The 13,744-nt window shown below is 39.0% G+C and overlaps 1 protein-coding gene across 2 annotated transcripts in view; it reads right to left on the bottom strand.

The window, feature by feature from the left end:
• Zzef1 (zinc finger ZZ-type and EF-hand domain containing 1) overlaps positions 1–13,744 on the bottom strand; it is a 124,165-nt gene that overhangs the window by 16,420 nt on the left and 94,001 nt on the right. For both annotated transcript variants that reach the window (XR_012438782.1, XM_074047157.1), the window contains exons 39-45: positions 13,239–13,378; positions 10,128–10,405; positions 9,205–9,379; positions 8,468–8,600; positions 5,336–5,535; positions 3,821–3,940; positions 2,202–2,393 (exon numbers count right to left, since the gene is read on the bottom strand). Coding sequence is in view for 1 of the 2 variants with exons in the window: in XM_074047157.1 (XP_073903258.1) it covers positions 2,202–2,393; positions 3,821–3,940; positions 5,336–5,535; positions 8,468–8,600; positions 9,205–9,379; positions 10,128–10,405; positions 13,239–13,378 (1,238 nt within the window). In the remaining variant the exon portion in view is untranslated. The remainder of the gene's footprint in view (positions 1–2,201; positions 2,394–3,820; positions 3,941–5,335; positions 5,536–8,467; positions 8,601–9,204; positions 9,380–10,127; positions 10,406–13,238; positions 13,379–13,744) is intronic.

Genomic DNA, 13,744 nt, shown 5'->3' with positions numbered 1-13,744 from the left:
GGACATCCAGGCAAAAGATCAACAAAGAAACTTCAGAGCTATTCCACATATTAGACCAAATAGACATGGTTGGCCAGGCACTGGTGGCTCACGCCTGTAGTCCTAGTAATTCAGGAGGCAGAGATCAGGAGGACTGCAGTTCAAAGCCAGCCTGGGCAAATAGTTTGTGAGACCCATCTTGAAAAAACACATCACACACACACACACACACACACACACACACACACACACACACACACACACACACAAAGACATGGTTGATATCTACAGACTATTTTACCCAACAACCAGGCAATACACATTCTTTTCTGTAGCTCATGAACTTTCTCCAAAATAGATCATATTTTAGGATGCAAAGCAAGTCTCAACAAATTCAAGAAAACTGAAATTACCCCCTGCACTATATCAGATCATAACAGAATAAAACTAGACCTCAACAACAAAAGAAACCATAGAAAATATTCAAACACATGAAGACTGAACAAAAACACTGCTAAAAAAACAATGGGTGACTGAAGAAATAAAGGAAGAAATCAAAAAGTTCCTAGAATGCAATGAAATGAAAATGAAAATACAACCTACCAGAATCTGTGGGACACAGCACAGGGCATGCTAAGGGGAAAGTTTATAGCTATAAGTGCCTACAGTAAAAAAACAGAGACCTCTCAAATAAACAACCTAATGATGCACCTTAAGTTCCTAGAAAAACAAGGACAAACCAAACCCCAAACCAGCAGACAGAGAGAAGTTATAAAGATCAGGGCCATGATCAATGAGATCGAAACCAGAAAAACTATACAAAGAATCAACGAAACAAAAAGTTGGTTCTTTGAAAAGATTAACAAAATTGACAAACCCTTAGACAACATGACAAAATGGAGGAGGGAAAAGACCCAAATTAATAAAATCAGAGATAAAAAAGAGGACATAATCACAAATACTAATGAAATCCAGAGACTCATTAGAGAGTACTTTGAAAACTTACATTCAAGTAAACTGGAAAACTTAAATGAAATGTATAAATTCCTAGATTCTTATAACCAACCAAAATTGAACTAAGAAGATATTAACTACCTAAATGGTCCTACCACACACAATGAAATTGAAGCAGTAATAAAGAGTTACCCTACAAAGAAGATCTCAGGACCTGACAGATTCATGGTCAAATTTTACCAAACCTTTAAAGAAGAACTAACACCAATACTCCTCAAACTTTTCCAGGAAATAGCAAGGGAAGGAACATTTTCCAAACTCATTCTATGAAGCCAGCATTATAATCACTCCAAAACCCAATAAAGACATAGCCAGAAAAAAGAATTATATCTTTAGATATAGATTAAGATAAAGACATAAAGAATATCTTTCATAAAGAATATAGATGTAAAAATTCTCAACAAAATAGTGGCAAACAGAATTCAACAACACATCAAAAAGATCATACACCATGACCAAGTTTGTTTCATTCCAGGGATGCAAGGATGGTTCAACATTATAAATCCATAAACATACAGCATATAAACAGAAGCAAAGACAAAAACCACATGATCTTCTCAATAGATGCAGAAAAAGCCTTTGACAAAATCTAACATACTTTCATGATAAAAGCTCTAAAGAAACTAGGAATAGAAGGAATGTTCCTCAACATAATAAAGGTTATATATATGACAAACCTAGAGCCAACATCATACTAAATGGAGAACAACTGAAACCATTCCCATTAAAGTCAGGAACAAGACAGGGCTGTCTGCTTTCTCCACTCTTATTCAATATAGCTTTGGAATTCCTAGCCAGAGCAATAAGACAAGAGCAAGAAATAAAAGGGATCCAAATAGGGAAGGAAGAAGTCAAACTATTCCTATTTGTAGATGACATGATCCTATACCTAAAAGACCCCCAAAACTCTACCAAAAGCTATTAAAAATCATAAACTCTTTCAGCAAAGGAGCAGGATATAAAATTAACATATAGAAATTTTCTATATACCAATAATGAACAGACTGAGAAAGAAATCAGGGAATCAGTCCCATTTGCAATAGTCTCAAAAACAATAAAGTATCTTGGAATAAATAGCCTCCCAGGTAGCAAGGATTCCAGGGGTGACCCACTAGCACCCAGCCAAACAGTTTGCTGCATGGCTGGGCTGAAGAGAACCCATTCCTCTGAAGCCCATGCTCCATCCTGATAATGACTAGAGAACATACCAGGAAGCATATTCTGGTGGGCTCATCCAGACCTTCCAGAGGGTCTAGCTTTTTTTGCTCCACTTCCCCTGGGTTGCTGACTGATCGGTCCACCTCTTCCTCTTGTTCTCCTCGCTCATCCAGCTCAAGGTCTCCATGCTCGGCCAGAGTGTTGATCTCCTTTTTTGAGGAGTACAGCATGATGGACAGAATCTACAAAGAGAGGAAATCAGAAAGGGCAGAGAGGTGAGAAGACACAAGTTTTTAACCACATAAAGGTAGAAAATATTTAATCTACCTTTTTTTCCTTTTATTTATTTTTTATCATCATATTATTTCTATACTGAGGGTATACTGTAACCTATCTTTTTAAAGGCATTGGAATTCACATAAAGAATGTAAAATTAGTGAAGAAATGTGAAAACATGTTTACTCATCCTTGTAATTAAAGAAATGCTAATAAGAACTATGGGGGTCTTATGTTTATTAGCTTTTCTTGATAGCATACACTGTTATCCTTTTTGAACTTGTTTTGGCGAAATGTAAAGAACTATAAGAATGTTTATATCCTTTGTCTCAGTAACTCATCTTTTAGGAATAATGTAAAATACACAAAAAATTTTATTCAAGATACTGGTAATGAAGCATTAGTAAAGCAGACACCAAAAATGGAGTTTATCAAAACTACTGAGAAAAATGCCTACTATAGGACCTCAATTTATTTGAATACTATGTTAATTATGCAATATAAATTTATATATGTACTACAGAGGTATAGGAAAAAAATTAGAAGAAAATACATAAAATGCTAATGGTTGCTATGTTTGGGGGTGAAATCTAGAATTTTTCTTTGTTTTTGATATTTTCTGTAATGTGGTTATATTATTTAAATGATAAAAACTATTTTTTGTGATATTAAGGATTGAGCTCAGGTCTTTAAGCACTTTACAACTTAAGCTATGCCCCCAATTCAAAATATTCTAATTTAAAATATTCTCTAAGACTCAACTGTTCACATGCTCTCTTGGCTACCCATTAATATGTTTTAGCATATTTCTCTAAAGCCAAGTAAATCCTCCTGCTGTATTCAGAGCTGTTTAAGTTCAGAATGCTGTTGGACCATGGTGGTGGGTGCAGCCCAGCCCCTGCAGCAGTGGCCTCCCTTGAACTATAAGCAGGCACTTGGCCTGGGAAGTCCATGGGAACTGCAGGCACTCCACTAAGAAAAATGTAAGGTCTCAGGGGAATAGCAATAAAATTAAATTATAAACTGAAATCATACATAAAATAAACATAAGTGAGGACAAATTTAGAAACTGATTTTACCTCAAAAGAACTTTAAAGGGAAATAATAATTCAAGGGCACATTTTATTACCATGATATAATGGTCAATTATATATTTCCATAAAATACTTCTCAAATGTTCTTTGAACAAACAACCAATTCTTTTTCCCTGATGGGAGAGGACAGGTGTTAGAGTCCCTAATTCCAAAAAAGAAGACAGAAGCAAGGCACAGTTTAAAAGCTAAGCAGAATGAGAGTGCGCAGGGCAGAAATGGCTGGAAGGAGCTATGCTTCAAGGTCCTGAGCCAGTAGACCTGCACCAGGTAGCAGTGGAAGGAGCTGCCCTGGTCCTTACCTCCAGGTCCCTGAGGAGCCACGTCTTGCTGAAGCCAGTCCCTTTGCTACACTTTTTTACCAACAGCTTTAGCAGATCAATCTGTAGGAAGCTTGCATGGGTCTCTTCAAAACCATGAGCCTGGCAAACAGAAAGAGTGATTTGCAACTGCCTGAGTTGGAGAGAAGCAAAACTTTCTCAGAGCCCAGTCTCAGCTGGTGGACCAAGCTGATCTTCCAGTGAAGATTCCAGAGTCAGTAGGAAGAATGCAGCTCTGAATCTTAATCATAATCTGCTAGCAGCTCATTCACTCCAATTCATTCAACAAACATGTTTGAGACCTACTTTCTGTCACTCCTCTGCTCTCTACCTTCCAAAAGCTTCCCAATAGCCTAGAAGCTAACACCGAAGCCCCTGACCATGGCTGCCAAGGTCCTACAAGGCTCCCTGCCCTGCTTCTGCTGCACTATCCTGAAGCCCTGTAGGCTTCCTTTCTGTGCTGTGAGAATCATGCCCACTCCACTTCAAGGCCTGGAGCTTGTTACTCTGACTCTTTATCACCTCAGATTTAACCATTTCAGAAAGGTTTTTTTCAGTCTCATTGCAGTCTTCCTTGCAGGCACCCTGCTGCATCTCTGGCCAGTGAGACTGTAAGCTCCATGAGAGCAAGGACCTTCTTTCTAGTTCACCACTGCATACTCAGTTCCATTTGGCTCAACAAATATTTACTGAACAAATATTTACCTCTGCCCTCAGGGATCTCCCCCTTCCTACTGCAATGTCAGCAACAAAACAAATTGCACATTGTGTCAAATGCCATGAACTAAACAAACTAAAGATGAGCAGTCTCAATCCTACAACTACAGACTCTCAGAGCTGGAAAGCCACTTAGGTCATTCTCCTGTAGTGCCTCAGTGTTGCTCCACCCCATTCTGCCATGACCTCCCCACCAGTGCTGCCACTGAACACTTCTCAAAATAAGGAACATAAAATTTCAGCTGATCTCCTTTTTTTGTGGGTCAGCTCTGTTGAGAAGATGATCACAGGTAAGCTGAAATGATCTTTTTAAAAGATCCTCCCTATCCACTGACCCCAACCTCCATGTACAGGAAGAAATCCTCATAAATCAGGGCTTTTCCTTTCCACACCAAATATTGCTCAGCTTTTCAACTTGTCTGCTTCCTCCCAGCCCAAGGAGTTTGCATGGAATGCCAGCCCTTTATTCTTCCTTCCTCTTTGTATGATGTGCCAGAGGAGTTGCCATTCAGAGAGACGGGAGGGAGGACCTTTTCCATTCATTTTTCTCCTCACCTGTCAAGGTTATGTCTTCATGAAGTCATAGTTCTGAGCCCATGAAACAGTATTGAAAAATAGAGAGCAAAACTATTAAAGTTACCCTTGTACAAGAACCCAACCATTCTAAAAATAACCAAGAGCCTACGGCTAACCATTTATCAAAATCACTCCTTGGTTAATACTTGGTAGCTGTCCAATCACCACCAGGTTTATTACCAAATGGAAAAGGCTTACCATTACCTTTAGGGTTTTATATAAACCTTTGAGGGCCAGGGACAGAACCCAGGTTGCTTCCACTGCTTCAGGACAATGGCTGTCCATGCTGGTTTGAAGAAGGTGACTAGCGATAAAGGCAAAGTGCTGGGAGTATTGGCTCAGCTGGGCATGAGAGTTACTGTGTTCTTGTCTTCTTCCCTTCTGGACCAGCTGGTAGTCCTTCACTAAAGGGGGATGTCAGACAGAAAGAGAATGGCACAAAAAGTACCATTATGCCTCCTATAGCCAAGTTTTTTCTACAGTGGTATTCCTTATTAAAGTAAAGATCTGCAGAAACACAAATCTCTCAAGCTCAGTCATAACCCATTTAAGGCCAGCTTGCAGATAAGCATGAAAATAGTATTGGGCCATCTCTCCACAAAGCAAGTGAGAGTGATAATTCACTTTCCTACTACTGTGCACAAGTGAGTCATCTCCAAAAGTGTTAACAGAAGTTCTTAAAAATAGCACACAAGACTTCCACCTCCAAAAAAAGAGGGAGTAAGGGGCTGACTCACTCTCCCACCTTGAGCAACTAGGACCTGGAAAAAATATGTGAAATAATGATTTTCAGAATCTGGGCATTAAGCAGTGCAGAAGTATGATCTCTGGGAAAAAGGACATAAACTAGGTCAGCACTTCCCTAGCACCAGAAATTTGGAGATAATTTCTAGGCTGGAGAGCAAAAAGCACAAAACTAACTAGAAGGTCAGATGCCAGTGGCTCATGCCTGTAATCCTAGCTATTCAGGGGGCAGAGGTCAGGAGGATCATAGTTCAAAGCCAGCGGGGGCAAATAACTCATGAGACTTTATCTCAAAAAAACCTATCACAAAAAAGGGCTGGTGAAGTGGCTCAAAGTGTAGACCCTGAATTCAAACCCCAGTACTGCAAAATAAATAAATAAAATAAAATAAAAAAGAAAGAAAAGAAATCCAAGCAAAGTCCAGAAGTGTCAATGAATTGAGAAGAGGGAGATAAGAGTTCAGAGAAATCAGGCCAGCTAGAATTTATGGAGCAGAATAGCATCAAAAGGAAGATGCACAGAGAGAAAGGAGGGTGAGAGAATGCTCTTCAGAGATCCATGGAGGGCTCCATGTGAGTCTTTGGCTGAATACTGGTCTGTACATATGCGAGAGGCAACTATCTAAAAACAGTAGGCAGAACAATTCCTGGAGGTCACATAAACTGGGACATTCTGTCTTCCCACCAAAGAGAATTAAGTATTCTGGTGGGGTAGGGGGAGGGGCAGCACAGAAAATGTATTTGAAGACATAATGGTTGAAATTTCCCCAAATTTAATAGAACTACAAACCCAATGAGCTCAATAAATCCCTAAGCAAAAGAAACATTAAAAAAAATCATGCTAAGACATATCATAATTACTGCTAACTAGAAAGATCTTAAAAGTAGCCAGAGAAAAGACAACATGAGGAGTGACAAAGATAAGAATGGCAGCAGGAACTGGAGGTCTGGCTCAGGAAAAGAGCACCTGCCTAGCAAATGCAAAGCCCTGAGTTCAAACCCTACCTTCTCCCTCCCTCCCAAAAAAGAATGACAGCAGACCTCATGCCAGAATCTGTATCAATCAGAAGACAATGGACAAGCATCTTTCAAATATTTAAAGAAAAGATTCTTAGTCTAGCATTTTTTACCCAGCAAAATCATATTTCAAAGATGAGTATGAAACACTCCAGACAAATGGAGATTTTGTAGTAGTAGACCTACACCACAAGAAAAGCAAAGGAAAGTTTTTCAGACCAAATAAACTTGAATCTACAAAAATGAACAGCCAAGAAATAGTAAGTAAGTAGCTAAATAAAACACAGCCATTTCCATTTAAAAGTCTCTTAAAATATCCGACATTTATCTATCTATCTATCTATTTGGCGGTACTGGGGTTTGAACTCAGGTCTTCATGATTGCTACCATAATATATATAGAAAGCATGGTCTACTACTTGAGCCACTCTGCCTGCTTTTTTTCTGTTGGGTATTTTCAATTTTTTTCTGTTGGGTCTTGCAAACTATTTACCAGGGATCCTCCTAATCTGTGCCTCCTGAGTAGTTAGGATTACTGGAGTGAGCCATTGGTGCCTGATTTATCTGATATTTTAAAATAAAAATAATGTATTGTAAGATTTATATTATGTAGGATAAAATGCGTAACACAAAGCATGGGGGTAATGCTGGGCGCCGGTAGTGCTGGTTCACTCCTGTAATCTTAGTTACTTGGGAGGCTAAGATCGAGAAGATCGTGGTTTGAGGCCAGCCTGGACAAATAGTTTTCAAGATCCCATGTCCAAAAAAACTAGAGCAAAATTAACTGGAGGCATGGTTCAAGTGGTACAATGTCTACTTTGTAAGCACGAAGCTCTGAATTCAAACCCAGTCCTACACCCCCCCACAAAAAAAATGGGGCAGAGAATGGAAATAAATGTCACAGTATTTCTATGCTGTCATAAAATTTTATAGTATTTCTTTCTTGAACATTTCATTATATTTTCATGTTATTCAGGTCATCTATCCCAGCCTATTAAAGGTGCCAAGATAATTCAATGGAAAAAGGACAGTCCTCTCAACAAATAGTCTTGCAAAAATTGCATGCTCATGTGCAAAAGAATAAAAAAGACACAGAAACAATACAGATGTTGTCTAATGCTAAACCTGAAGAGAAAGCAGATTACTTCAGGAGAACGGCAAACATAATAATCATCCCATGTTGTTTGGGCTTTGGCTAACTTAGTTAAGAAGGCATTTAAGATGAAATACTTTCAGTGTTTTATTGAAGCAAAATAGAAAGTTAAAGTAATGCCAATTCAATTATCCTAAGTGTAACCTCCTGACTCCATGTTTAAATTACCCATAAGAAAATAAATGATACCTACAAATGGAGAAATTATACACAATAACAGCATGGAAAGGGTCCTTAAGAATTATCCCAATTCAACTACGCTATTTCAGAGATGAAGAAAAAGCATCTCACGAATCTATACACTTGCTTAAAAAAAAAAAAATCACATGTGGGGCAAGACCCAAGGTTTTCTCCATCAATCTTAGAGTAAGCAGGAATTAGACAATTTTCTTCCATTCTTAGAGAAAATAATTATGCTTCGGACCTGTTTTCCTTTTCCGAGTTTTGACATCAACAATTACAGCCCTGTTCTTCTCAGTAAAGTGCTTCAAGATGATCACGTTATGGGGCTCATTGGCATTGTCCACATAAACACAGCAGGTTCCCACACAGAGGACCTAGACCATGACAGAGACAGAAAAGGCAACTCAATAGCACACTGAGACAGGGAGCATCACCTAATTAGGTACAAGTTCAGTCCCTTTTGCTGACTTCAACAAACACTCGAGCACTGTGTCTTCTCATCTCTAAGTGGCACAGGCCTGGACAGAATTGGTTTATGTCCTTGCTGAATGATACCATGTTCTTATAGCCTCCTTTGTCCCAATCAGATGAGAAACATTAAGATGAGAAAACAGTTCAAGATGAATGCAAAGTGAAAGACAATTGTTTTTTGAAGTTCTTTACAATTTAATACATTATAGTTACTCATTATTCAAAATCAACTACCAGCTAGTTAAAATGAATCAAATGGTTAAAATGATAAAAATGGAAGTAGAGCAAAGTGCCCCAAATAATCTTGAAAAACTATCAAAAAAATACTGATGCTATGAAAACTTATTATACATTTGAAGAAAAAAATCTTCAAATATATGTACATATGTGTGTGTGTGAGTGTGTGTGTGTGTGTGTGTGTGTGTGTGTGTGTGTGTGTGTGTGTATGGGATAGAGACTTGGATGTGTATGGTGGAAGAAGTAGTGATCAGGCCTTAAATGCTATACCTGGGGGAAGCCGACCAGCACCAGCAGGGTGAAGATGTTGGTGTGCTTCAGCTGGAAAGGCAGCTGCTTAATGCAGTAGTCTGTGAAGGTGGCAATGACATCTCGCCACAGTGGGGCACTGTTGAGTGACCGCAGGATCTCTGCCATGGAACATGCCCAATCCAAGCCCACACGGCTAAAAGGAAAGAGGTGGGTTAGATGGAATTGCACAAGGCTCCAAACCCAAGTCATCAGAGCTTACTACACTCCAAGGCAGACCTAGCCTTTCATTAGCTATCTTAAAAACTACTAGAATGAGAGGCATATATAAACAGTGTATTATTTGACTGGCAGCATAGCTCAAGTGGTAGAGTACCTGCCTCGCAAGTGTGAGGCCGAGTTCAACTGCCCCCATCCCAAAAGAGCTACCAGAATGATGCTTTTCATATAAAGTGAAAAAAATCAAGATCTTTTAATTTATATATTCAGTCTACAACTATGTTTTAAAATATAAAGTCATCCACACACGTGTAAACATGCACAGTCACATATACACTTAGAAAAAAATTCAAGCACCAGATCTATTAATATGGCACAATCAGGGTGATTTTTTTCACTTCTGCTTTCCAAATTTGGTATTGTGGTTATGTTACTTTTATAATGAAAACAGATTTTTCATTCCAAGATCTATACTTATTCCTCTCAGAATAAAAACCCCACCAGACTATATATCATTAGAGAATTGAATTGGCAGACAGTGCTGAGGGTCTTAGCTATTTCAGTGTGGACTGACAGCATTGCTAATAAAACCAATTCTATTGTCACAGAAGGATCTCAGACAATAGCACTGAAGCATACTGTAACTCATCAAGTACCAGACCTTTGACCTCAATGAATGCCATGATGGGTAGAGTGGAGGTTTGGTGAATGAGAACCAAGGCTACCTGTCTAAGCACACAGCTCCTAGGCTGAAGAGCAGGTGAGTGGTCTTCCAGCCATCTGGCACAATGGCACTGTCCCCTGTAGCAAACAGGTTGTGTTTGGCTGAGAGGACCTTGATCACTGCGGCATCTACCTCTGCAGGTAAAAGACGGATGATTAACTGGCCAAGAAGACCCAGGGTGAGGTGGTAGGTTTCATTCAGGTGGCCTGCGTTGGAGATGACAACCTGAAACATGAGTGGGAGGACGTGCTCCAGGTCTATCAGGGGGACTGTGGGACCCTGCCAAGAAAGAGGAAAAATGTCTTCAGTATAAAAACCCAAGCAGGGGATGGAGACTTAGCTCAATGCTAGAGTGCTTGCCTAGCATGTTCAAGTCCCTGGGTTCAATCCCCAGAACCATCAATCAATCAATACATACACACCACAAACTATACTGAAAAAAGCCCACAAAAACAAAATCCAAGCAACCACACCATCTAAACACTCCATCTCCTTTGTGTTCTTTTTACAACTGGCCTGGTGCCCACAGAATTATGCAATGGCTTTCATAAGTGGCATATGTGCAATATATTGTAATACATATGTACATATATATATATGTGTATATATATATATATATATATATATATATATATACACTGATCTTTAGTCCTACTCTTACTTATTACTTTACCGTAAAAAAATAGCAGCTAAGAGTTTGATGGACAGTCTTTCAGCCTTTCTTTCTGTACCTTTATATGTAATACATGTAAGATAAATGAAAGGTTTTAAATAATTATTTTTCCTTCTTTAAATAATGTCCTTCAATGACTTTGTTTCTAATTCATTATTACAAAAACCACTTACATAAACAATCTAGTACATACATTTCTACATACTTAAGCCACTTGCTATTTTCCATAGGGAAAGAAATACACAGAACTGGAGAAAACACAGAAATTGTAAGGTTTTATTCTCAATGAGACTCAAGCAAGCACGACATCCATAATGTGAAAACACAGCAACTGAAGAATAAAAAACTTTCAGAAATAAGAAACAAGTCTCAGGATAGTATCCCCTTGAAGGGGTGTTAAGAGTCCGAGAAGAATGAGGAATGCATCCAGGCAGGGGCTGGTGTAGTGTGGGGCTACAGGCTGTCAGAACCCAAGCTGGAGGAGGAGTCTCTGTGGCAGGGTTGTCAGAGCACACCCAGCAGTGTCTAAGCTTGAGAGGCAGAGCTGATTCTGGAAGGGCAGCTGGGGGGAGTATCAGAGCCCACATGGATAGGTGAGGAGCCACATGGAGAGTTCGGCCTGGCATGGTGAAACAGAGTTCATATAGCATAAGGAGAGTGTGGCCATTGACTAGTAGCCTGCTATGGTAAGGTAGCCTCAATGCAAGGGGGATAGACCCAGGTATCAGGAAAGGTTCACTGTAAGGTGTCAAGAGTCCAAACAGGGAAAAGAGGATATACTTGAAAGAAGAATGATGACTGAGAGGGATCAATTAAGTAATTATACCAAGGATAAGAGCATCCAGGATCTCACTGTTGAGGGAAGGAGTTAGAGATATAAAAAAGGAGAAAACTAGAATGTACCTTGTGGTTTTAGTTGGGAATTACAGGGATTGGTATGAATTCATGATTCATGATTCATTCTCTCTACATGTTTATATCAAGAGGGAACACACTGATTTTCTTGTCAGACACATGCCTCTGTGAACTGTGACTGATTTATAAATCAGTTTCAACTCCTACGCAAAAGTTGATTCCCAGGAGTCTGAACATCTCTTGGCAAATTGTTAAGAAAAAGTCTTTGGACTCAAGAGATCTTAGGACAAAACCTTGGGTTCTAGGGACACCTCCTACCTCCACCTTGGGTTCTAGGGAAAACCCTGCTTCAGCAGCTTGCTAGCTATGTCCACCAGAAAAAAAAATTGTAAAAAAATGTCAGTTATTCCTAAATTTATGTATAAATTCAACTGCAGCTCAAAGACAAAGCAGACTCTTTTGTTTAGCTTGATAAAAATGATACTGAAGTTCATTAAGAAAAATATACATACAGGAATGGCCCAGAAAATTACAAATAATGAAGACATATCCAGCTGTGTAGACTATTTGAAGATATCAGTATTATGACAGTTATCAAAAGAAAAGAAAAAAACAAAAGGGAGAATTTGACCAAAGTACATTATTTGCATGTATGGACATGTCACCTCTTTGCATGATAAATATACACTAATAAAAAAGAAACAGAGAAAAAAGAAGAAACACAAAGACGAGGGAAACAGATGAAAGGAGACTAAAGCATGGCTTCTAAATGCACTGCAATCTTAAGTGGATCCTGATATTCTTATTTCTATTATTTATATTTTATGGTATTGGGGTTTGGACTCAGGGCCTCATGCTTGCTAGGCAAATACTCTACCACTTGAGTCACTCCACCAACTCTTTTTACTTTAGTTGTTTTTCAGATAGGTAGGGGCTCACATTTTTGCCTCAGATCATGATCCTTTTACTTCTGCCTCTTTGTAGCTGGGATTACCACCATGCCTGGCTTATTTGATGAGATAGTGGCTTACTAACTTTTGCTTGGGTTGGTCTCAAACTGTAATTCTCCTATCTCTGCCTCCCAAGTAGCTAAGATAATAGTTGTGAGTCACTTTGCCTAGCTTTCTTCTTTCTTTTTTTTTTTTTTTTTTGAGGTCTCACTATGTAGTCTATGCTGATCTGTAACTCATGATCCTCCTGCCTCAGTCTCCTAAGAGCTAGGATTATAGATATTCACTACCATGCCCTGCTAATTTTTTAATATTATAACATTATGGTTGTATAAACTGTACTTACAAGAAATAAATTCTGAAATACTGAAGATGAAATCTCAATGATCATTTCAACTTATTTTCAAAACTTTAGGACAAATATAATAGATATATAAATACAATAAATCACATAGGTACACATAGGAAATACAGAGGGGGTCAAAGAAGAAAATAATTTTAGTTTATAATCTCGCCTTCCAGGATAATAGAGCTGACTATTAATAACAGTGTTTCAGTATACAATGTAACATTCTTTTTTTCTGTGCCTAACACCATTCTCTCTTTTACAAAGAAAATGCTGCTGGTTTCTTACCGACTTTATCGGAGGTAGCATGGCTGCTAACAGTCCCAAAATCCTCTTCTGGGAGCACTCTGCAAACACTTGCTCAGGGCTTGGAGCAACCACCTTTTCCTCTATTGGCTTCTGAGACAACACTTCTAAGTTTTCAGTATCTGTGAGGTAAAATACCAAACTTTCAGGTTTTCTCAGTTCTACATGCATATAAAGAGGCAAGTAAACCACTGCACTGTCCCTGTACTGCTACAGAATGAAACTGGGACTTTATTCAAAACCTAGTATTATAGGCAGGTGTGGTGGTACATACCTGTAATCCCAGCACTCAGGAGGCTGAGGCAGCCTGGGATGCATAGTGAGACTTTGTTGAAGAAAGGAGGGGAGGAGAGGAGAGGGGAGGGGAGTGCTGAGCATGTCTTTGTGCAATCTCCCCTTCTAAAGAAGGCCTGCCAGGCAGGCCCTATTTGAGGGCAGCTGCCCTCCACAGCTCCCCATTCCTCTGACCTTGCTCTTAAATTAGATGC

The sequence above is a fragment of the Castor canadensis genome, chromosome 11 (assembly GCF_047511655.1).
Source record: "Castor canadensis chromosome 11, mCasCan1.hap1v2, whole genome shotgun sequence".
NCBI classification, from domain to species: domain Eukaryota; kingdom Metazoa; phylum Chordata; class Mammalia; order Rodentia; family Castoridae; genus Castor; species Castor canadensis.
This window is presented reverse-complemented; position numbering and strand designations above follow the sequence as displayed.